The sequence below is a fragment of the Saccostrea echinata genome, unplaced genomic scaffold, assembly GCF_033153115.1.
Source record: "Saccostrea echinata isolate AGI-Se365-2 ecotype Australia unplaced genomic scaffold, CSIRO_AGI_Sech_v1 ptg000029l, whole genome shotgun sequence".
NCBI lineage: Eukaryota > Metazoa > Mollusca > Bivalvia > Ostreida > Ostreidae > Saccostrea > Saccostrea echinata.
The window spans coordinates 32,258,613-32,284,019 of NW_026889778.1; the positions used below are offsets into that span (position 1 = coordinate 32,258,613).

The following is a 25,407-nucleotide window of genomic DNA, read 5'->3' on the forward strand; positions in this document are numbered from 1 at the left end:
GATAACAGGCAAGCTGAGGTCGGTCCAGTAGTGGAGGCGATTGCCAAGGAATCAGTAGCACAGAGCCTCCAGGAGGAATGCAGATTAACAGAAGAGTAATGATTTTTCAAAATTTTGTTAAATACTCAGCTACATTAAGGAAGGCCTGAGTTAACATCTGTGATGCACCGTATGGGAAGTTTCATTGTGACGTCATTAAAAATTTAACAAGCAACAAAAATCTATTTAACCACATTGATGATGCGTAAATAAAAACTTGCATTCATTTATTTTATCAATTATTTATAAACGCATGTAAAATCACAATATTTGAATACAATACTGCCGAGTTATTAGAAGCAAATCTTGTGTCATAAATGACATCCCTAGCCTTGACTTGATGCAGTGATCTAGAGGAGTGGATCCATTGGATTAATAATTACAAAAATGCTTAATTAAATATAAAATCATCGCCAATGTTTAAATCTAATCAATAAAATTAAAAGGAAATAATTTATTTAAAACAATAATGTAGATTATTAATTTATCTAGGTGCTATGGAGCTGCACAAAGACAGAGAATGTAAAGAATATCGCTAACACGATACGTGTATACCTGATTAACCTCAAAAGTGCAAGGGCATAGACTAGACTGTTTGAGCTGAAATATGGAATATCAATTTCTTATATCATGTATATTTTGAAAAGTGCTGGGAGCTGATTCTGGTCGGCATAACATTATTTTTATTCATGACAGAATTTAAGTGAAGTAGAAATTTTGAGCTATTACACGCATTTTCGGCAAAATTACGAGCATTTCAGAAACAGCTCAAAGTATCTCCCAGCACGTTTCGGGAAGCCGATGTAAATATGTTTTAATATGTATCAATTTTTTTCTCCAAAAACATGCGTATGCCCTTACACTAGCCTCATTTTCTACATTCAGCTGAACGATTCTATTTTTATACCAGTCACGTGACACACAGCTGATACATGCGATTTAACTGGTACTGAGTAAGCCACAAACCTATCCATTATGGATATCTATATTACCTTTCCTACATGTTTAGATTTTTAAAAACAATACCTATTAAGAATGTATTATGGTAGCATTTTCCATTTCCTTCCTTAACATTTTGTACATTATTGTAGGACATGCCTCCATGATTGGTACCCAAACCGGGAAAGTGATTGGATATGGTGTCCGAAGCAAGATTTGTCGAGTGTGTGAGAATGCCTTCAAGGAAAAATCAAATCCAAGACCCCATGACTGCAGAAAGGACTGGGAAGGTATGCTGATAAATTATCATAGCATGGATTGTTCTTCCTTTATTGAAAGCTTATAATTATGTTTAATAACATGGAAACTATGAATATTAGCAATTTCCTTGATTAATGCTGAAATTTTAACTTATTTAAATACAATATGCATCAGAGTAACCACAACAGTGAAATTGAAATATCTTTGGTGTTAAGTTTTTGACAAATCATAGAGATCAACAGTTAGTAATCCTATTGAGATTTACATTATGTCAGCTGCTGTTTTAAGGTTTATGCTTGTAAGTTAAATTAATATGTTATTTCCAATGAACTGCTTTTTGTAGGTAGTGCAAAAGCTATGGAACCAGATATAGTGGTTGAAATGGTTCGAGAAAACAATGCCAAAGGAATTAAAACATCTACCATTATTGGAGATGATGATTCAACAACCATATCCAGACTGAAGCGTGAAGTGGACCCTCAAATAGAGAAATTGTCTGATATGAATCATGTGAAGAAGAACCTTGCCAACCATCTATACACTCTTCAAAAGATCCATAGAACTTTGTCTGTCAAGGTAATCAGATATATACAAAAGTGCTGGAATTACATGATTGCACAGAATGTAGGTAATCCTGACGGTGTGTCAGTTGGCCTTGATGCTATGTCCAAGCATCCATTTGGAGACCATTCGTCCTGTGGGGATTGGTGTGCCCATATAAAAAATCCCAATACAAAGTTTAAATCACTGCCATATGGAAAGTGCCTAACTGATCAAGGATTACAGACTTCCTTATCAGAATTATTTAGCAGATATAAAGATCATTGTCAGAAGTTAGCTGAAATGGGGTCCACACAAGCCAATGAGTCTCTGAATATGACCATTTCCTCCAAAGCACCAAAGAGATATCACTTCAGTGGGTCAGCCAGCCTGAACTATCGTGTGGCAGCAGGAGTGGCACAAAAGAACATTGGACATGGTTACATAACAAAGGTGAGATATTAATATTTTACAAACTCAGTGCTATTAATCCCCCCCCCCCCTTGTTTCCTACACTCAACAGAATTATTTGTGGTTGTGAGAACTCCAAATTTACATCCAAATTCAATTTCCCAGCACTACCGTATTGATTTCAGTTCTATGAACTTTCTTATAGTTCACCATGTTAAATGTCAAGGTCAGAACTTCAGAACTACATTTACTTTTCAATCAACAGGTGAATACAAGAACTGGACTCTCTCCAGGTGTATATACACATAAGATATCCCTTCTAAGGGACTTGCAACACAGAAAAAGAAAAGCCATTGCCAATACCAGACAAGCCAAAAGAAAAAGGATTGAACTGAAAGCTCGCAAGTAAGTTTACATTCATTTAAGTAACTTAATTATTTAAAGACTGAATTAAGTTTCAGTAATCATTCTAATCAATTCTAGTCAATCATTCAATGCTAATTTTTCACCTTTTTCAATGTCTTGGGCAAATCTGATTCGTATGTAATACATAGTTCTACTAGTGTCTACAACATGTGAGATAATTATACAGTAACTTATCAGATTACAGAGCAATGCATTACATGAAAAGAGAGAGGGAACAACATACTCTTCCGAAGTTGGTTTGGTGGAGCAGATCCCTTCTCCTCGCTATATGCCATCAAGGGATCCAGTGGAATTTAGCCCAGAAACACATATCCCTGCTTATTTTGACTTGGAAACAACTGGCCTAGGTATCTGATATAGATTGCTGAATTTTACTTTCATAATTTAGTTTCTTTGCATTATAAACACTTGTGTGAAATATCATGTTGGAGACCTTTTGGGGTCACCTGAGCTACGGAGTAAACTTTTAAATATTTTCAGCTTCTTTTCTATAATGGCTTAACCAATTTCAACCATTTTTATATATACAGTCAAACCTCATTATATCGAACTCAATGAGACCATGAAAATACCAAGACTTAGTGTAAAATACTTAAAGAATAAGTAGTTGGACTTCCAAAGCACTTTGACATATCTATGGTATTTGAGATATTGGTGTTCGAGATACCGAAGTTCAACTGTGTAGCATCAATGGATGAAGAGGAACAAAAATTGTGAATTTCTTGATGCTTGCCTCTCTGGGACAGAGGGGTGGGACAATATCTAACAAAATTAATGCAATCAGTATCTTAAAAAATCTTTTTGCTTTCTCCAGTAGCGAGTAAGCAGTGTGCATGATTATTATGAGCAATGACTATTGGCCCTCATACCCATCTGATTTCTTTATATTGATATAATTGTGATAACTTGTACTAAAATCTTTCCATACACATACATTACAGGACGAACTTCACATATCACCCAGATGGCTGCAGTAGTGGGAAAAGAGGAATTCAGCTGCTTTGTTTTTCCAAGGGAACAAATATCAAAAGAAGCATCAAGATTAACAGGTATCACCATAAAGAATGGGAAAATGTACCACCTAAACAAGGAAGTAGAAGCCAAGACCATTTCTGTTGCTGTACAAAGCTTACTTAATTTTCTTTCCAAATTTGAAAAGAAAGTATTGATTGTTGGACATAATGTACAACTATTTGACTGTCCTGTATTTCTGAATTCTTTGTATTCCTGTAATAGAATCAAAGATGCATCAGAAATTGTTGATGGATTCCTGGACACTTTATCATTGTTCAAATTAATCAAACCAGGTTTGTCGTCATATAGGCAGGAATATTTGTGTAATTCCTTGATCAGCTTGTCATATGATGCACATGATGCAAGAGGTGATGTTGTTGCACTTCAAAAACTCGTGGAACAGCAAGGTGTGAGATTCGATAGTACAGAAGCCAAATCATCCTCTTTCACATTCCAGTATGCCATTGATTCCCATGCATATTCCAAGGAAGTAAATGCCAATTTACCATCCCTGCAAATTCTGATCAGTCAGAAAGTTATCAGTGTCGGAATGGCAAAGAAGATTGCTGGAAGTGGACTGAAATACGAACATCTCCTCCAAGCTTTCAAAAGAAATCAAACAGAGGGTTTATTTGACTTGTGCCAAGAACAATATAAATCGTCTGTCCGTGTGACAAAGTCAAAAAAAGTCATTGAAAAAATGATCAACTATTTTGCTAAATTAAGTGAAAGTTGAAATTTGTTCAAATGATGCTGTTACCATTGCTTTGGTCTTATTATTTGAAGTATGTCACCATTTACTTTTTCACATCATTGTTTAACCTGTCTGCATAATTTGTACATGTGGTTTATTTACATGAAAAAAAAAATGTAATTTCTACATTTGAGAGTTCAGTCAGATGTCGTAATGGGCCATTCAGCATGTAGACAATATTAATTTATTTAATATACAAATTTGTTATGTGATCTCGCTTGTTCAGTCAGATGCAGTAATGTGCCACTTCATATGAAGGCAATTTTTTTTCTGATATATGCTGTCATGTTTGAGTGTTCAGTAATATTTGGAAATAGGATGATCTATATGTAGACATTTTTTTTTTAAAAATTCTTATACATGTATATGTAAACATACTATATGCTCTAATGTTGGAGAGTTCAGTCGGATGTGGAAATGGACAACTCAGCATGTATGCAATTTTTTTCAGTTCTGTTATATGTAAACATTGTTATACGATCTCATGTTTTAAGTTTTCAGTCTAACGGGGTAATGGACCACTCTGCATATACAGAATAATTATTTTCGGTTATAATAATATTATTTGATGATCTCATTTTTGCGTATTCACTATTCAGTCAGATGTGGTATGGGTAACTCAATCTGCATTTATAGAATATTTATTTTTTGGTAATTTTTTTTATATTTGATGATCTTGTTCCAGTGTTTAGTTGGATAAGGTTATGGACTGCTCCACATGTAGACACACTTTATTCATTTCTGATAAATGTGAACAATTTTATGAACAGAATAAAACTGAAAATTGCACTGTATTGAAATTGAAATTGAAATATATATATATATATATATATATATATATATATATATATATATATATATATATATATATATATATATCCAAAAAATGAAAAGAAATATCACAGTGTCCGGTAATTAATATGAAAATTAAAAATAACAAGGCAACAATGTTAGTAAAACGTAAGCGCTTTCATTATACTTCTTCAGACGTTTTACAATTCAAAACAATTCAAACATGTGACGTTATAACACTACCTGATGATAACGTCAACAACAATGCAATGACGTCACAATGCTTATAGAGGAAACAATTATAGAGTCTAAGTAAAATTACTTTGTTCATTAATAGCGTAATAAATAATAAAGTCATGAAACAGTCTATATTAAACTATTTAAGGACGGTTTAAAAATCTTGATGCAATATGATATATATATATATATATATATAAAATTAATGACCAATTTACAAATGTATTCTTATTGAAAGGATGTAAATGGAATTGAGTAGCAAGTAAAAAAAAATCATCGCCTTAGTATGAAATTTATTTTTCCACTTTCATTTTTTTAACCGCTTGAAATGTACATGGTAATGCAAGGGGACCTGGAAATTGGAATTCAGAGGAAATTCGGACTATAAGTCTTTTATTTGAACATTGACCCCCCACTTTTTTTCTTCCATAGGAAATATATGGAGATAAACTATGCACATGTTAAATATAATTAAAATGACATTACTTTTGCATTCTGAAAAATTACCTCATATACAGGTTACCGGTACCCAATATAGGTACCTTGGGTAGGTATAAGAATGGAGCAATTGAAGCCAGTAATATGGCATATTTATAAGCTCAAAACTGAAATTTTACTATTTTTCTAGAAAAGACCCATTTTTCCTTAAAACAATACCAAATAAGTGTGATTAAAATATCATTCATACAATTTTTTGAACTTTTGCTGCATCTATAATGCAAGGGGACCTGGAAATTGGAATTCAGAGGAAATTCGGACTATAAGTCTTTTATTTGAACATTGACCCCCAACTATTTTTCATCCATAGGAAATATATGGAGATAAACTATGCACATGCTGAATATAATTAAAATGACATTACTTTTGCATTCTGAAAAATTACTTCATATATGGGTTACCGGTACCCAAAATAGGCACCTGGGGTAGGTATAAGAATGGAGCAATTGAAGCCAGTTATATGGCATATTTATAAGCTCAAAACTGAAATTTTACTATTTTTCTAGAAAAGACCCATTTTTCCTTAAAATAATACCAAATAAGTGTGATTAAAATATCATTCATACAATTTTTTGAACTTTTGCTGCATCTATAATGCAAGGGGACCTGGAAATTGGAATTCAGAGGAAATTCGGACTATAAGTCTTTTATTTGAACATTGACCCCCAACTATTTTTCTTCCATAGGAAATATATGGAGATAAACTATGCACATGCTGAATATAATTAAAATGACATTACTTTTGCATTCTGAAAAATTACTTCATATATGGGTTACCGGTACCCAAAATAGGCACCTGGGGTAGGTATAAGAATGGAGCAATTGAAGCCAGTAATATGGCATATTTATAAGCTCAAAACTGAAATTTTACTATTTTTCTAGAAAAGACCCATTTTTCCTTAAAATAATACCAAATAAGTGTGATTAAAATATCATTCATACAATTTTTTGAACTTTTGCTGCATCTATAATGCAAGGGGACCTGGAAATTGGAATTCAGAGGAAATTCGGACTATAAGTCTTTTATTTGAACATTGACCCCCAACTATTTTTCTTCCATAGGAAATATATGGAGATAAACTATGCACATGCTGAATATAATTAAAATGACATTACTTTTGCATTCTGAAAAATTACTTCATATATGGGTTACCGGTACCCAAAATAGGCACCTGGGGTAGGTATAAGAATGGAGCAATTGAAGCCAGTAATATGGCATATTTATAAGCTCAAAACTGAAATTTTACTATTTTTCTAGAAAAGACCCATTTTTCCTTAAAATAATACCAAATAAGTGTGATTAAAATATCATTCATATTATTTCTTGCACATTTGCTGCATCTATAACAAAAATGGCATTATATATGCAGATTTTCTGCATATCACCACCATACCCCCTTTGGGGCCCCATATCTCGAAAAGAAGAGCACTGACCTTGGTCACCAATGCCATAAACGAACACTACATATCTTCGTAGAAGTTAAAAAGTTAGTTTTAGACAACTCTCATTACTTTAGACCTGAGGTGCCAACATCCTTAATGTGTTGTAATCAACACAAGTTCATATGAAAGATAATGTACGAAGGATAAAAATCGACCCCTGAATTTTAACAAAGAAAACGATCAAAGTCATTAATAAGGGCGGTAAATAATCAGTGCTCTAACTGTAAAAACAATGCTTAGGAGTTGGTAGACTATTTATTTACCTGGAGGAGTGTTGAGATCAAGTGACAAGAGCATGTGTTCACAACATTGGCTTCGATTGGGACATATAGTATACAGTGGTATAGTGGGGTGTTTACATTGAAATGAATTTACACTGCGTTATTTAAAACCCTAAATAAATGTTGATTTATTGTATTTCATCGTAAAATTGCTTAATTATTTTCCAACTGATTAGGTACATGTGTACTATGATTACGCAAGCACGTGGCAAAGGAATGTATGAACGTCTATAAATAACATCGTCAATGGCGGCCTACATGGAGACGATTATACAGCTCAAATTAATTGTAACTTGTTTTTAATATCATTTAACAACATATTATCATTATCAACAGATTATAAATATAACATTCTCAACAAGCCTATGTTCCAACAATAATTTTCAGAAGTTTTAAATACAGGGGCTGTGATAAACAACAAGAAATTGCCCATGTCTCTAGGTAATACTACGATACGTCCGTATGATAGCCGTGTTTCACCTGAAAGAAAAAACTATCAAAATCCTATTGTGGTGTAAAATACGCACCCCTTTCTCACAAAAACATTTTCTAGGAAAAAAGTGCATATTATATTCAGCCAAATATGGTAATCCTAACGGTTGTCTTACCTTGGTGAAAATCACGAGATAATCAGGACACCTTGTGTAAACAAACACAGTTAATTAGGGTTTCTACAAATAATACTTTTTCTAGGTGTTAAAAACTGCCTGCCATGCGTTTACACAATTATACACCTATCAGTGTTGGGCATGCAAAATGTGAACTAATAATTAAGAAACACCTAATTAGTACATCCATTCATAGATGAATAAAGATAAGTTGTTTTTTAATATCACTCAGAATTTTAAACCAGATTCAAATTCCATAAGATTAAGATTCTCATAAGTTCGTTTTCCTGATAATTTTGGTAATTAGCACCAGAGACCTATATACTAAACAGTTAGTATATACCATAATACACACTTTTTTCCCAAAATAATTTTCTGTGAGAAAGGGGTGCATATTTTACACCACAATGGGATTTTGATAGGTTTTTCTTTCATGTGAAACACGGCTATCATACGCACATACCGTAGTATTACCTAGAGACTTATGTTATTTCTTGCTCTTCATCGCCGTATTTAAAACTTTGGAAAGTTATTGTTGGAATGTAGGCTTGTTAAAAAATGTTATATTTATAACCTTTTGATAGTTAAATTTAAAAGCAAGTTAAAATTAATTTCAGCTGCATGTTCATCGTCTCCGTGTAGGCCGCCATTAACGATGTTATTTATAGATGTTCACACATTCCTTTGCCACATGCTTCCGTAATCACAGTACACACGTACCTAATCAGTCAGACACTCGGTCAAAAAGTAATAAGTCATTTTTTAATGAAATACAATAAAATAAAATTTATTTTAGGTTTTAAATAACTCAATGAAAATTCATTTCAACATAAACACCCCTCTATACATCCCGATGAATGGAAGCCAATGTTGTGAACACGTGCGCTTGTCATTTGATAATTACCCCTCAACACCCCTCCAGGCAATTAAATTCTTTACCGACTCCAAAGCATTGTTTTTACAGTTAGGGCAATGATTATTTACTGCCTTTATTAATGGCTTTGATTATTTTCTTTGTTAAAAATCGGGGATTGGTTAATGATCTTGCTATGGTGTGTTGATAACTACACTTTACACGCTTTTTAAATTTTGATTTTATTTTTATAACATAAGCTATTTATTTAATTAATCAATTTTCAAAAGTAGGTCACAGTGTCCTACTTTTTAGTCGACCTACTCCAAAGACCCAAGATGCACTTTTTTTGATGATTTAGTTTGATGATTCTAAGCCAATTAGTACCCAAAATATTAAATTAAAGCCATAAATTTTCAAAAGTAGGTCACCATGACCTACTTTTCAGCTGTTGTACTCTGAGGACCCAAGATGCATCAACTGACAAAGTTTGATGATTCTAAGTCAATTAGTACCCAAAATATTAAATTAAAGCCATAAATTTTCAAAAGTAGGTCATGGTGACCTACTTGTTAGTCGACCTACTCCAAAGACCCAAGATGCATCAACTGACAAAGTTTGATGATTCTAAGCCAATTAGTACCCAAAATATTTAATTAAAGCCATAAATTTTCAAAAGTAGGTCACAGTGACCTACTTTTTAGTCGACCTACTCCGAAGACCCAAGATGCATCAGCTGACAAAGTTTGATGATTCTAAGCCAATTAGTACCTGAAAATACTTAATTAAAGCCATAAATTTTCAAAATTAGGTCACCATGACCTACTTTTCAGCTGTTGTACTCTGAGGACCCAAGATGCATCAACTGACAAAGTTTGATGATTCTAAGTCAATTAGTACCCAAAATATTAAATTAAAGCCATAAATTTTTAAAAGTTCACGGTGACCTACTTGTTAGTCGACCTACTCCAAAGACCCAAGATGCATCAACTGACAAAGTTTGATGATTCTAAGCCAATTAGTACCTGAAATATTTAATTATAGTCATATAAATTGAAAAGTAGGTCAAGGTGACCTACTTTTCAGTTGACCTTTTTTGAGGACCCAAGATGCATCAACTTACAAAGTTTTATGATCATAGGCCTTAAAATGTCCAAATTATGCCTCTAAAACGCTTTGGAATTGAATGCCTGCAAAGTTCAAAAAGTAGGTCACTGTGACCTACTTTTTAATAAATATGTTTTATGGCCCCAAGATGCATCATCTTACAAGATTTAATGATTCTAAACCTCTCGGTATTCGAATTAATGACCTTAATTGTTTTGAAAAAGATTAGCCATAAAATTCAAAAAGTAGGTCAAGGTGACCTACTTTTTAGTTGACGTACTTCTAGGACCCAAGATACATCAAATAACAAAGTTTGATGATCATAGGCCTTAAATTGTTCAAAATATGCCTCTAAATCATTTTGAAAAAGAATGGCCGCAAAATTTAAAAAGTAAGTCCCCGTGACCTACTTTTGAGTCAACATGATATGAGGTCCTTAAATGCATCAACTGACAAGATTTGATGATCCTATTCCTTATAGTAAGCAAAATATCAACATTTTAATAAAATGTAATTTTTGGTCAACTTTGAAGTGACCTTGAGACCACGCCCTTTGCCCCAGGGTGATGCTTTGAACAATTTTTAATCTACAACATATCCTCATCCTTTTGTGTAAGTTTGGTGATAATCTGCTCAGTGGTTCTTGAGAAGAAGATTTTTTAGCAACCAGTACTTTTGTTTCTATTTTCCTAATTATCTCCCCTTGTTTAAGGGTCACAACCCTAGTTTTAGTATAAAAGGGAGCCATTGGGCCAAGGATACCCTGTGACAAATTTGATAATAATTGGCCAAGGGGTTCTTGAGTTATGGCCCATATTCTAAAAAGTTTATGCACACCGCACAAATGGCCATAGCATTAGCTCTTTGAGCCTTTGGCTCAGAAGAGCTAAAAATATCGTGTTCTGCAAATTTTCGACACTTTATCTCCGCGCCGATTTTCATAGGAAATTACCGCGATTTTCAAAAGTTCAGAACACCGCTTGGTAAAATTTTCTGCTGTGTATAATACAACCAAAATGCGTTTTTCCCCCCCAGTTTCAGGCTCAAAAAGGGGGGTGCGTATTTTACACCAATGCGTATTATATTCGGCCCAATACGGTAGGTCCCTGTTAGCACCCTTGTTTGAGTTTTGTTTGAATAAATTATCCAATCTTTTAAATGGTTAAAATTAGGCTAATTATTTTTTCCATGATCTCCCCATACTAGACCAATTTATTTACATTAGTGAAAAAAACTGGGAGTCACCTGACTATATAGATCTTGTCACGTGATGGGACAAAATGGCCACTATATACGAGGTAAAACGGTGATTTTACATGAAATTTGATGACCGCTGACCGCGTTACACAGGTGACCGCTTAACAGAGTTACATTTCATAGGGAAATTCATTGGGAGGAAATAAAATGACTGCATACGTCAGGTGACCGCTGGATAAAGGTGACCGCTATTACAAGTTTGACTGTAGTTTCTTTGATACTGAGCTAAACACTTAAGAAATGTGAGGTAAAGGTCAAAGGGAAGGTCAAGGTCAAAAAATGCTGACACAATTGAATGGCTCTTATCAATATGTATCAGCATATGAAGTTTGATAAAAGTATCTTGTTTCTTTGAAACTAACCTAAACCCAAAGTGTGACAGGACTGAAGGATGGAAGACAGACATGACAAACACTACATGCCCTGGCCATATTCATGGCAGGGCATAAAAATTGCTTGTCTTGATAAACCTCAATACAATCTTTGTTGATTATACTGCTTAGCAAATAACATTTTTGAAAAATTTCTCTTGGTGAATTCTTTTTTACTCCAAAATACTGTAGACATTAAATTCCATGAGATCATATTTTGGGGCTTTGCATTTTTTGTTTAGTCCATGGGTACAAAATTCCGTGTAATTATGTGCATCTCAAATTGTAAAATGCAGTACTGTTATTATGCCTCCAGTTAAATGTTTAATGACCATTGCTCTCATCATCAAGTACTACTTCTACCATACATAAATTTCACCATATTAAGCAGTAATTATGATATCACACTTTCTTGGCTTATTTGTCAAACATTTTATCTACGTTTTATTGTGCATACTGTTCTTAAGCAATTTTATTTTATTAAAAATTAGAGCATGAACATACAGTTTTATGTTTTAAACTACCCATTTGGTGTTTTTACAGTACAATAAAGAGGTAATGACGATAGGAAGACATCAACTGTGTAAACAAACTTGGGGATTTGAGCATGATCCCAAGACTCTGGCTATGGCATGCAGTTTTACCATGATTTTTCATTGATTTAAGAAGATTAGGTTTATATTTATGTAAGTTGCATTAGATAAATAATTTAGTTAATCATATATTTATACACTTTGAACTCCACATAAATGCATACTGATCCTCACATCGTTTAGCAATGGATATGTTATGCTAAATGAACCTTAAGTCTGCAAAGATGAAATTCCACAGATTTTTTGTTACCGGGAAGTTAGCCTAAATATGTCCCACATGGAAGTGTCCCACATGGAAGTTAACGTAAATATGTCCAACATGGAAGTTAGCATAAATATGTCCCACATGGACGATAGCATAAATATGTCCCACATGGAAGTTAGCGTAAATATGTCCCACATGGAAGTTAGCATAAATATGTCCCACATGGAAGTTAGCGTAAATATGTCCCACATGGGAAAAAGTATGTCTACAGTACTTTAAATTAATATCAGAGTATTATATACATGATGCATCACTTATAGGTGAGCATTAGTGGTAGGTCCTATTAGGGATGGAAAACTTTAAAAAGAATAAGTTAATATTTACCTGTTTAAAACAGACCACAGTCTTTGAGATTGTTCTTAATAATGACGTCTGTCACCGCATCAAAAACAAACTGAACATTATTAGTATCTGTGGCACAAGTAAAATGGGTATAAATTTCCTTTGTGTCTTTTCGCTTGTTCAGATTTTCAAACTGCAATTGAATGTATGCTGCTGCTTGTTCAAAATTATTATCACCTAAAAAAAAAAGATGGAAGGAATAAATAATCTTATCAATTTTATGTGTAAAAGAGAAAAAGAAAAGAATCATGATGCACATGGGCCACAACACTCACCTGAGTAGCTTTACCACTAATTTTTAAATTCTAGTGAAAAGATGTGACCCATATTATGGTCTCACCCTAAATCGAAGGGGTCTCTGAAACAACACAATATGGGGATGCTTCATAATCAATATGACTAAAATAGCCTTGCAGTTATTGAGAAAAAAATTCTTTTTTTGTACACATATTATGTGGATCCATAATATGAAAGAAAAAAAAATTGAATCCACACAACTTGATAATGTTTACAAATTATTGGTTCTATTGTGGTTCTGGAGAATATATATATAAATATATATTTCTGGTCCAGTGGTTCTTTAGATATTTAAACATTTTTTCCTCTATATTTCAATGTAAAATTTTGTTCCCCTTTTGTGTGGCCCCATCCTCAACCTGGGAACATGATTTGAACAATATAGAATCTACGCTCGTCTGAAATGGTCCTGTGGTTCTTGAGAAAAAGATTTTTCCTGTATAATTTCAATGTTAAACTTTGATTTCCTACTGTATTAACATTTGATTTCCTACTGTATCCCTACCTACCCATTGGGGCCATCATTTGAACAATTTAGAATCTACACTACCTCAGGAAGCTTTCACATAAGTTTTATTGTTTCTGGTCAGTGGTTCTGGAGAAGATTTTTTTAAAAGATTTTTCTTATATATTTCAATGTAAAACTTTGTTCCCCTGATGTGGCCCTATCTTGCCCAAGGGAGCCATGATTTGAACAGTTTGAATTTTAAACTACCTGATGATGCTTCCATGTCAATATAACAAATAGCTTTGTTGTACTTGAGAAGATTTTTTAAAAAATTTCCCATTTATTCCTTTGTAAAAATTTGATCCCCCATTGTGGTCCTCCCTATCCCAGGGGTCATCATTTGAACAAACTTGAATCTACACTACATGAGGATGCTTCCATATCAATATGACTACACACAGCTTTTCTGTTCTTGAGAAGAAATATTTTTTTCTATATGTTCTTAGGTAAAACTTTCGATCCCCCATTGGGCCCCACCCTACCCCTGTGGGTCATCATTTGAACAAAATTGAATTTACACAACCTGAGGATGCTTCCAAATCAAAATGACTAAACATGATTTTCAGTTCTTGAGAAGAAGATATTTTTCTATATGTTTTCCTATGTAAAATTTTCGAACCCCCATTGTGGCCCGACCCTATCCCCAGGGTCATCATTTTAACAAACTTGAATCTACACTACCTGAGGATGCTTCCATATCAAAATGACTAATCATGGTTTTGCAGTTCTTCAGAAGATATTTTCCTATATATTTCTATTTAAGACTTTGATCCTCCATTGTGGCCCCACCCTACCTCCGGGGGTCATGATTTGAACAAAATAGAATCTACACTACCTGAGGATACTTCCACATAAATATGATCAATCAAGGCTTTGCTGTTCCTGAGAAGAAGATTTTTCCTATGTATTTCTATATAAAACTTTGATCCTCCATAGTGGCCCCACCCTACTCCCAGGGGTCATGATTTGAATAAATTTGAATCTACACATACCTGAGGATGCTTCCATATAAATATGACCAATCAGGGCTTTACTGTTCCTGAGAAGAAGACTTTTATAGATTTTACCTTTATATTTCCAATTAAAACTTTGATCCTCCACTGTGGCCCTGCGTACCCCCAGGGGCATGATTTGAACAAACTTGAATCTACACTACCTGAGGATGCTTCCATATAAATATGACTCATCATGGCTTTGCTGTTCTTGAGAAGAAGATTTTTAAAGATTTTTCCTATATATTTCTATGTAAAACTTTGATCCTCCATTGTGGCCCCGCCCTACCCCCGGGGGTCATGATTTGAACAAACTAAATCTACACAACCTGAGGATGCTTCCATATAATATGACTCATCATGGCTTTGCTGTTCTTGAGAAGAAGATGTTTAAAGATTTTTCCTTTATATTTCTATATAAAACTTTGATCCTCCATAGTGGCCCCACCCTACTCCTGGGGGTCATGATTTGAATAAATTTGAATCTACACATACCCGAGGATGCTTCCATATAAATATGACCAATCAGGGCTTTACTGTTCCTGAGAAGAAGATTTTTATAGATTTTACCTTTATATTTCTCAGTAAAACTTTGATCCTCCATTGTGCCCCACCCTACCCCCGGGGGTCATGATATGAACAAATTTGAATCTACACTACCTGAGGATGCTTCCACATGAGTTTCATCTTTCCTGGCCCTGTGATTCTTGAGAAGAAGATTTTTAAAAGATGCTATTAATTTTTCACTTATTCTTTATTATCTCCCCTTGAAAGAGGGCGTGGCCCTTCATTTGAACAAACTTGAATCCCCTTCACCCAAGAATACTTTGTGGCAAGTTTGGTTGAAATTGGCCCAGTGGTTCTTGAGAAGAAGTCGAAAATGTTAAAAGTTTACAGACAGATGGACACCGGACAAAAAGTGATCAGAAAAGCTCACTTTAGCCTTCAGCTCAGGTGAGCTAATTACATGGATTTCTTACAGTGTTCCAGCTAGGGTGAAATGGAGGGGTGCCACACCCCGCCCTCAGATCAGTGCACCCCTCTGCCCCCACAGGCGCCCTTGTGTCCCCCCTTTAGCATAGTTAGTGCCCCATATTATTCTGACTGTCCTTTTCCCGCATTAGAATAATTAGTGTGTTCCAAGGCAGATTACCTAAGGACAAACAGCAACTCACACCTCCTGCCATGGACGATTACGCCATGAAACTCGCATTACGGTTATATACTGTACAGGTGCCCACTTACAATTACAGGTGATTAGGTAATTACTTTGATCACTTAACAGTCTGAATAAGGATTAATAGCTGATAAACTTTGAGAATGTTCAAGCTGTCTGTTTTAATACATCTTATAGCATTCTAAAAATAAATCACGAAGTGAAAGTAGCATTAAAATTGACCTCCAATTCTATTTATAATTGATAAGGTTTTTCTGAAAAATGAAGGAATATTTAATATTTAATAGCACAGACACAAATATAAATATTCAATTATTTGCACCTTAATTATGATTTTTAGCACTCTGGAAAGTATTTTAAAAGATTACATACAATATGTAACTGTGTTCTATTTCATTGCACAAGGTTAAAATTTTAATTTAATTAATTAATTATCACACCAACATGACAAATATGAAAAAACAAGCAAAAATTTTTTAAAAGTTTAATTCTCATATGTTACTTCTCATATGTTACTTTATGACCTACAAACACTGTATCTATTTTATACATTTGCCAAAATCAGACTCAACTAGTATATATAGATCTACATGTACTGCAATAATGTAACACACCAGCTAGTTTATATGAATTATGGTGCTATTATTGAAAATAGGAAATAAGAATAGAAAATGATTAAAAAAGAGGAAGAAAAGTAACATTTATCCTAAGATCATGAAGATGATTGATTTTTAAATTCTTTTGTTTACATACTAGCTATAGATTAGTGTGTATTTGTCTTTCATATCAATAAGGTTAAATAAATTAATAATATTTGAAGGAGTTCATTATTATAAGGGTGAAGTAATGAGATACACCTATGTAACAAAAGCTCGCAACAAACGATAAGTTGCGAAAAAGTGCCCTTTTCTTGCACCCCTCCATTTTCAGATCCTAGCTGGAACACTGTTCTTAGATTGCCTTTGTATGTGTTAAATACAATTTTAATATGATGTGAAAAATTTCCACGAAAAAATTTGTGACCGCGTACATATTTTACATTAATCCTACATGTAAAAAAAGTACATCCAAGTATTTTTATGTAAAATTATAATTCCCTCTTGTTGCCCTACCTACTTTGGGGGCCATGACTTGAACAATTTAAAATCTCCCCAACCTCAGGAAGCTTTCACATAAATCTCATTGTTTCTGGTCCAGTGATTCTTGATAAAAAGATTGTTTCTAGTATTTTAAAGTAGATTCCCTACTGTGGCCCCACCTTACCCATAGGCGGCTATGATTTGAACAATTTAGAATCAACATTACCTCAGAAAGCTTTAACATAAGTTTTACCTTTACTGGCCCAGTGGTTCTTGAGAAGATTTTTAATGTTTACATTTTTTTTGATTATCCTCACTTAGAAAGGGGTTTGATCCTTTATTTGAACAATTCAGAAACCCTTTACCCAAGGATATTTCATGCCAACTATAGTTAAAATTAGCTCAAAGGTTCTTGAGAGGAAGTCAAAAATGTGAAAAGTTCGCAGAAGGTGCCGAACAATGGGTGATCAGAAAAACTCGCTTGAAGTTTCAACTCAGGTAAGCCAAAATAGTAGCAAATATACCTATCAATCACCATAATTTTTCATGCATGTCAATAGTTCTCCTTAAGTTTCTAACCTAACTTTGGTATTTTTTTAAATATATATCAAACTTTACCCCCTTTGATATTTCTTTCGTTAAATCATACATGTTTTAGAAGTGCAGAATTTATGATGCAGATAGAAAACTTTTAAGCACTTGAAAAATCTAAGATGACAATAAAATGTCATTAACAAAATAAAACTGCTTCAACACTAACAGTAGAAACTATCTATAAAGTAGACTGTTACCCTGATACTCTGGGAAACAGATGGTAAGGGGTGATTTCTTGATTTTCTCTTCGAACAGGTCTTTCTTGTTGAGGAAGAGGATAATTGAGGTATCGGTGAACCATTTGTTGTTACATATTGAATCAAACAGCTTCATACTCTCCATCATGCGGTTCTACAATAGAAGTACAAACATTCAAATTTCTGCTCATAAGTCATTTTGTTTTTTCAAAACCTAGCTGTATTTGCTGATTTTAATCATTGTAAATATATTATATTCACTTATGTTACTTTATGGTTGTAAAAGTGATTCAGCCCTTGCAACACTAGCCCTTTGCGTAATTTTCTGGCTGATTGTGCATTTAAAAGAATATAATTATTATCCTGAATGCAAATATTCAAAACAAGAGGCCCATGGGCCATAATGCTGACCTGAGTAACTTTAGCACTGCTGTTTTTCAGAAGATTATTAAGACTTTTCTTCTTTATATTCCAATGAAAATTGTGATCCTTGCCCTACTCTAATGGGTCTCTGAATTTAAACAACATGACATACTTTGATATCAATATGACTAACATGGTCTTGCTGTTTTGGGGAAAATTCTTTTCCTGTATAAATGCACTGTGCTAAATCTGATCCCAATTTAGCCCAACTTTAACCTAAGGTCAATAACTTGGAAGAAAATAAATGAATCCACACAACTTGGGAAATATTCTATTGTAGTTCTTGAGAAATTTTTTGCCTATAAATACAAATATAAATTTTGAACCAATATTGTATGTATATAGGGTGCAACTCTACCCCATGGTCCATGATTTGAATAATTTAGAAAGTACATAATGTTCAGAAGCTTGCATACAGTTTCATCTTTTTTGGTCCAGTGTTTTTTGAGAAAAATATTTTTAAAAGATTATTTCCTACATAATTTGATTCCCTATTGTAGTGCAACTCTTCACCTATGATTTGAATAATTAAGAATCTATATTATGTCAGGAAGCTTACATTTAACATTCATCATGAGATTTTGTATGTATTCCAGTGTAAAACTTTTGAGTCCCATCCTAAAAAAAGGCAGGGGTAGAGAGAGAGATTATTTGAACAGTTTATAATCTACACTATCTCAGGAAACTTTCACATAAGTTTCACTTTTTCTAACCCAGTGGTTCTTTAGAAGGCCTCATTCTATTTTTGTAGTTTCTTGATTATCTCTCCTTTCAAAGGCTTGGTCCATTATTTGAAGAATTTTGCTCCCCTTTACCTATAACAATGCATTTTGCCAACTTTGGTCAAAATTGGCCAAGCAGTTCTCAAGAAGAAGTCTAAAATGAGAATTGCTTAGAAAAGAACAGTCAGACATCGAACCAGTGGTGGATTTAAGGGCGCGCCCTCCCCCTAAAATTGTCAAAGTTAGCGTTAATCATAGTTTTGTTGAGAAAATGTAAAAATGTCTGCTCGTTAGACCTCATTTTTACCCTACATAATCTCTAGAATCCAGGAGCTTCCGGGGGCTTCGCCCTGGACCCACTGGGGGCCTCAAGGCGGCCCCCATACCCCCTGCCTACTTCTTGCACCCCCCCAAACTTTAATTCCTGGATCCGCCCCTTGAGAACAACAGATGATCAGAAAAGTTCACTTGAGCTTTTAGCTCAGGTGACCTTCAAATTGTATATGCTCCTCAAAATTTCTTTCATCCAGACATTACTGTATCCTTCTATATATTAGTCACAGTACATGTATAGTTTGATTAAAACACTATGACGGGGAAAAAATCAAAACAAAATTCTCTCTGTTTTTGTTAAATGATCATGCTAAAAAATCGTATCAAACAATGACTGTTTAATTCAACTTAATCTCCAGTTGTTTATACACAATTTCTCCCCTTTTCAATTGAATTTTTATCACTGAATAAACATTTGTCCTTTAATGACACTAGTTTTGTAGGTATGTTATCTCTGCAGTAACTTCCTGATCTTACCATTTCCTGGTCTTCCACCAGTGTTAAGTCATATTCACTCATTGCCACAATAAATATAATAGCAGTCACACCCTCAAAACAATGGATCCACTTTTTTCTCTCAGACCTCTGACCTCCAACATCAAACATTCTGTAAATGGATTAAACTACTTTTAAAACATTTCAAAAGAAACAAATTCTTCTCAACCCAATTTGATTTTATTTACAGACTGTTTAAGCATGCAAAATATACAAATTACTTTCCATAGTATTTATGTATCTTAAAAGTCGGAATATTTCTCCAAACCTACTCTTTGTGATATTTGTCAAATCTTACTTGAAGTGCAGATCTTTGAATGTGAAGTGGGTCTCTACTATGCCAGTAGTCTTGACCCTGGTCCTGAGGACATCTTGTTCTGTGGGGACATACGAAGGCTGGGATATCCTATCCAGGGCATTTAAGTAGCTGTTAACAGATCACATACACTTCATAGCATGGTACAACTTTAAAACACACTCATTATTATTGTACATGTTGAATAATATCAATCTTTGGAAATATGTGTACCAAATAAGTTTCCAACACATAAATATGGCAGTGACCATTACAATATTCTTCACATTTATATCATTTTCTTTCTTGCATGTATCGTACGTATCATGCATTTTTAATTTATGTATTGTTCTTGCATGTATCATGTTGTGTATATCAGGTTTTCATCATGTTCATATCACAAGTTTTGCATTTAGAATATTTTCATGTGCATGAACATTAATCATGCTAATTAGTACTCATCAGTACTTAAATTGTGGAATAGGAATATAAAGAAAATGAATAAATAAATGGATGATGGTAACTGAACACAGAGTGTGACACACAAATATGTTAATAGAAACATATGAAATGATCTTTTTTCTGCTTTCGTCATCAACAAAGACACTGTAAAGTGGAGCATCCTCTCGTAAAACAGCACACTGATCCAGATATAAATAATTACTTGTGTAACTGAAACTATTATGCACCCCCCACCCCCCCACAAGCACATTACAATATCCCCTCAAACTTCGTCATGCGGGGATAACAAAACATAACAATTAAAAGTACAGTAAAGTGCTAAGCTCAACTGGAAGTCTCTGTATCCCAGAATATTATCGTTCTATGATTCAGAAATCACAAAATTGAGACTAATCTTTCTGTGAATAAAGGATCAGCTATCAATGGTCTCTAGGTACCGTAAAGTGCAAAATTTTAGTGGGATGCTAACTTTGGCTTACTTTAGTGGTTTTTTTAGTTAAGTCCGCTAAAATTTTAATTGCTAAATTTGCACCCTTGCGTAAAAGTACAAGAAAAATAACTTAGTAATAATAGGTTTTTATTTAAATAATGTCTTTCAACTGGTGTTGGTTTTTACTTTATCCATTACGTAAATCGTTATTCAAATATATATTAAAGGTACTGAAAATTCATCTAGAAGATGAACTTCCCCTGTTTTTCAACGCCATGAAACTATTTGTCCACCAAGAAAGGTTCTGCCAAAATTATTTGCATACCTTTGAGCAAAACGCCAAATTTTACACCTGCTAAGGGAACCCGCTTTATGGCATAACATCCAAAGTCAGTATTTCACATGCTGTAGTGATTCAGCAATAGTCGCAGACGATCGAAAAATCGTTGTTGAAAGGTTGGCGATGCCGAAAATTGACAGCATAGCACCAGAATTGATAGTCACTATATATATAGCTACTTTAAACATCATGCTAAATATCTTAATATATATTATCTTTTTAAGTAGTGTTTCCTTTCTTTTCTTTTGTACAAAGAAGTCACAATGATTATTTTTATGTATCTTCCATGTACACACATACTTAATGATGAATTCCTGTCTATTCTCGCCTATCTTTTAACCTGAATTTCCTCTGCTCTCACACTTGAAATGATATTTTCAACTTTCCACTCACATTCTGTGTATTATTTTTTACAGTTTAAACAATTATAGGTAAGTTAAAAGTGAAACACAAAGCTAGTGGGTTTTTTTTCTATTCGAATTCACATAAAGAATTGGTATTTTTATTGTGCACACCCATATGCTGTGTATACAATTTAAATTATTTCTCTGAATAAACTGATAAATTCAAATATGAACATTAAGAAGTTAGACAATTTGTTGAACTTTTTTTTATATAAACATGAATAAATTTAAAAAAAAAACAGGAAAATTTATCATCTTTTGAAAAATCAAAATTTTTAAACAAATTTATCATCTTATCAGTAGTTTAATATAACATGATTAATGTCATAACAAATGAAACACGTTGTTTACTTAGTTATCAGTTTAATATTTATATACTATTAAAATTCCTTTTTTTGGAACTAAAATTTAAGCAAGTGTAATTCTTTCCTTTAATAAATATAGTAAAATATCAGCAGATTCCTTAAAACTTAAACACAGGCCTACATGTGTACTTATAAGTTATATTTAGACACTAGTGCCTATAACTATAAACACAATACAGGGCTTTTAATTATGTAAAAAAAAGAAACACAAGAAATCTGAAAAGTCTGATTATTTTCGATTATGAATCAAAATGGTGTTTCCGATTCGATTCGATAATCGATAGTGTTTTCCGTCAGATTCTGAAACACTAATATGCTGACGGTCATTCAGTACCTTTATGCCCCAGCCATATTCATGGCTGGGCATAAAAAAGTAATTTTATAAATTGATCAAGATCAGCTAGGGAATGTTGTGTGAATTTTTTTAACTAATGAAATTGTGCATGGACTGTAAATTGCGACTACTGAGCCTGAATTGCTAAGAATTAGTATCAGTATTAAATTATCACTGTATATACATGTCCATACCTTTAATACTTCGACATGTTTTGGGCCAACATTTCTTTTTTCCCCCATTTTTCTTTTTATAGCAGAAATATGATCATGTCTTCATAAACTCAAGTATTCTGCTATATTGTTTTTACAGCAATCCACATGCGAGATTCCAGAAACAACCAGAAGTCTCTGATGAGACTGTAGCTCTACTGGTCTGTTTGTATAACAAAAGAAAAGTAGCACTTGGATTTGAAACATTGCAACATGCAACAATAAATAGAATTATGTATCTTAATGTAGTCTACTTTTGTGACAAGTTATATTGAAATCAAATGAAAACTAGGAGTAGTAGCGTTTTGAAAGTATTTCACGGAAATTTCTATTTTTAGTACCGGTAACCATGACAACACCACTCACCCAAATAAAAAAAAACAGAAATACATATTATGTATCGTAGTGTATTCTAACTGTGTGCCAAATTAGATTGAAATCAGACCAAAATTGTAGGAGGAGTACTGTTTTAAAGGAATTTCACAGAAATTTCTATTTTAAGTAACCATGGCAACACTGTTCATCGAATTCAAAAACCAATGCAATAAATTATGTATCTTAGTATAGTCTTCTTGTATGCCTAATTATATTAGAAGCAGACTAAAACTGTAGCAGGAGTAGTGTTTTAAAGGAATTTCACAGAAATTTCTATTTTTAGTAACCATGGCAACACCGTCCATCGAAATCAAAAACCAATGCACTAAATTATGTATCTTAGTGTAGTCTACTTGTGTGCCAAGTTATATTGAAATCGGACCAAAACTGTAGGAGGAGTAGCGTTTTAAAGGAATTTCACAGAAATTTCTATTTTTAGTAACCATGGCAACACCGTCCATTGAAATAAAAAACCGATGCACTAAATTATGTATCTTAGTGTAGTCTACTTGTGTGCCAAGTTATATTGAAATCGGACCAAAACTGTAGGAGGAGTAGCGTTTTAAAGAAATTTCACAGAAATTTCTATTTTTAGTAACCATGGCAACACCGTCCATCGAAATCAAAAACCGATGCACTAAATTATGTATCTTAGTGTAGTCTACTTGTGTGCCAAGTTATATTGAAATCGGACCAAAACTGTAGGAGGAGTAGCGTTTTAAAGGAATTTCACAGAAATTTCTATTTTTAGTAACCATGGCAACACCGTCCATCGAAATCAAAAACCGATGCACTAAATTATGTATCTTAGTGTAGTCTACTTGTGTGCCAAGTTATATTGAAATCGGACCAAAACTGTAGGAGGAGTAGCGTTTTAAAGGAATTTCACAGAAATTTCTATTTTTAGTAACCATGGCAACACCGTCCATCGAAATAAAAAACCGATGCACTAAATTATGTATCTTAGTGTAGTCTACTTGTGTGCCAAGTTATATTGAAATCGGACCAAAACTGTAGGAGGAGTAGCGTTTTGAAAAATTGTTTACAGACAGACGGACAGACAGACAGACAGACGGACGGACGACGGACACCTTACTATCGCATAAGCTCTTCTGGTCTCTGACCAGTAGAGCTAAAAATTAATTCAAAGACGCCAGCATTTTCTTTGGTCTGCGCTTATTGTGGACTTTAACCCCACTTATTATGGTTCGTATATGGGGTAATTGATAGCTCTTTCTGTTTGGATGACTTACTATTCTGCTGAGTCATTGAGCTGATATTCTCTTGAACGTCCAAAACATGCCTGCACCCCCGAATCCTTCCACAACCTCTTCATAATGGCTGCCAGCTCAGGAGACAAATCACCTTCCTCAGCATTCCCAGTCATAGAAAACAGCCTCCTAGCGTCATCCTACAAATGTAAAATACAACGTACATACTGCATATTGCTAGTTGAGGATATGAACTTGGCAAGCAAACTTCAAAAACATAGGTAATCAAAGATTACGAAGCTCACCTCGACAAATGTTATCTATAAGTAAGGCAAATTTCACATCATATTTCTTTTCTAGTTAGTGTACATCCCAAAATTGATATCCATGCAAGTTTGGTTTAAATAGGATTTATAGTTACTTGGAAATAGACCTGCTTAAAAAACTTTTAATCTGTTTACTAATCAAGAAAATTTTGGTCAGTTCCAACATCCAAACCAAGTCTGAAAGTTTTCATCCTTAGATGCACCATCTATGCAAGTTTAATCATAACAGGCCGCAATATTATATAGCTACTCCAAAAAAAAATTACCCTGGTCACTCAGATGCATCATCCATGCAAGTTTGGTTCAGGTAGGGCTTATAGTTACTTGGGAATGGACATGCTCCAAAAACTTTAACCTGGTCACTCATCTGGAAAATCTAGGTCAGATCCAGCATCCGAAGCAAGTGTGGTTAGTGTCCATCCCTAGACGCATTATCCATGCAAGTTTGGTCCAGGTAGGGCTTATAGTTACTTGGGAATCGACCTGCTCCAAAAACTTTAACCTGGTCACTCATCTGGAAAATCTAGGTCAGATCCAGCATCTGAAGCAAGTGTGGTAGTGTCCATCCCTAGATGCATTATCCATGCAAGTTTGGTTCAGGTAGGGCTTATAGTTACTTGGGAATGGACCTGCTCCAAAAACTTTAACCTGGTCACTCATCTGGAAAATCTAGGTCAGATCCAGCATCCGAAGCAAGTGTGGTTAGTGTCCATCCCTAGATGCATTATCCATGCAAGTTTGGTCCAGGTAGGGCTTATAGTTACTTGGGAATGGACCTGCTCCAAAAACTTTAACCTGGTCACTC

General features: G+C 34.0%; 2 protein-coding genes across 3 annotated transcripts in view; one reads left to right on the forward strand and one right to left on the reverse strand.

The window, feature by feature from the left end:
* Positions 1-25,407, reverse strand: part of LOC133195817 (guanine nucleotide-binding protein G(i) subunit alpha) — an 82,720-nt gene that overhangs the window by 11,520 nt on the left and 45,793 nt on the right. For both annotated transcript variants that reach the window (XM_061331769.1, XM_061331768.1), the window contains exons 4-8: positions 24,319-24,476; positions 20,147-20,275; positions 19,831-19,960; positions 17,876-18,029; positions 13,014-13,208 (exon numbers count right to left, since the gene is read on the reverse strand). In XM_061331769.1, coding sequence (XP_061187753.1) covers positions 13,018-13,208; positions 17,876-18,029; positions 19,831-19,960; positions 20,147-20,275; positions 24,319-24,476 — 762 coding nt within the window. In that variant the 3' untranslated portion in view covers positions 13,014-13,017. The remainder of the gene's footprint in view (positions 1-13,013; positions 13,209-17,875; positions 18,030-19,830; positions 19,961-20,146; positions 20,276-24,318; positions 24,477-25,407) is intronic.
* Positions 1,597-4,366, forward strand: LOC133194248 (uncharacterized). Its single transcript, XM_061330242.1, has 4 exons — positions 1,597-2,232; positions 2,396-2,595; positions 2,794-2,963; positions 3,558-4,366. Exons 1-4 carry the CDS (start codon positions 1,597-1,599, stop codon positions 4,364-4,366), a joined length of 1,815 nt encoding a protein of 604 aa, XP_061186226.1.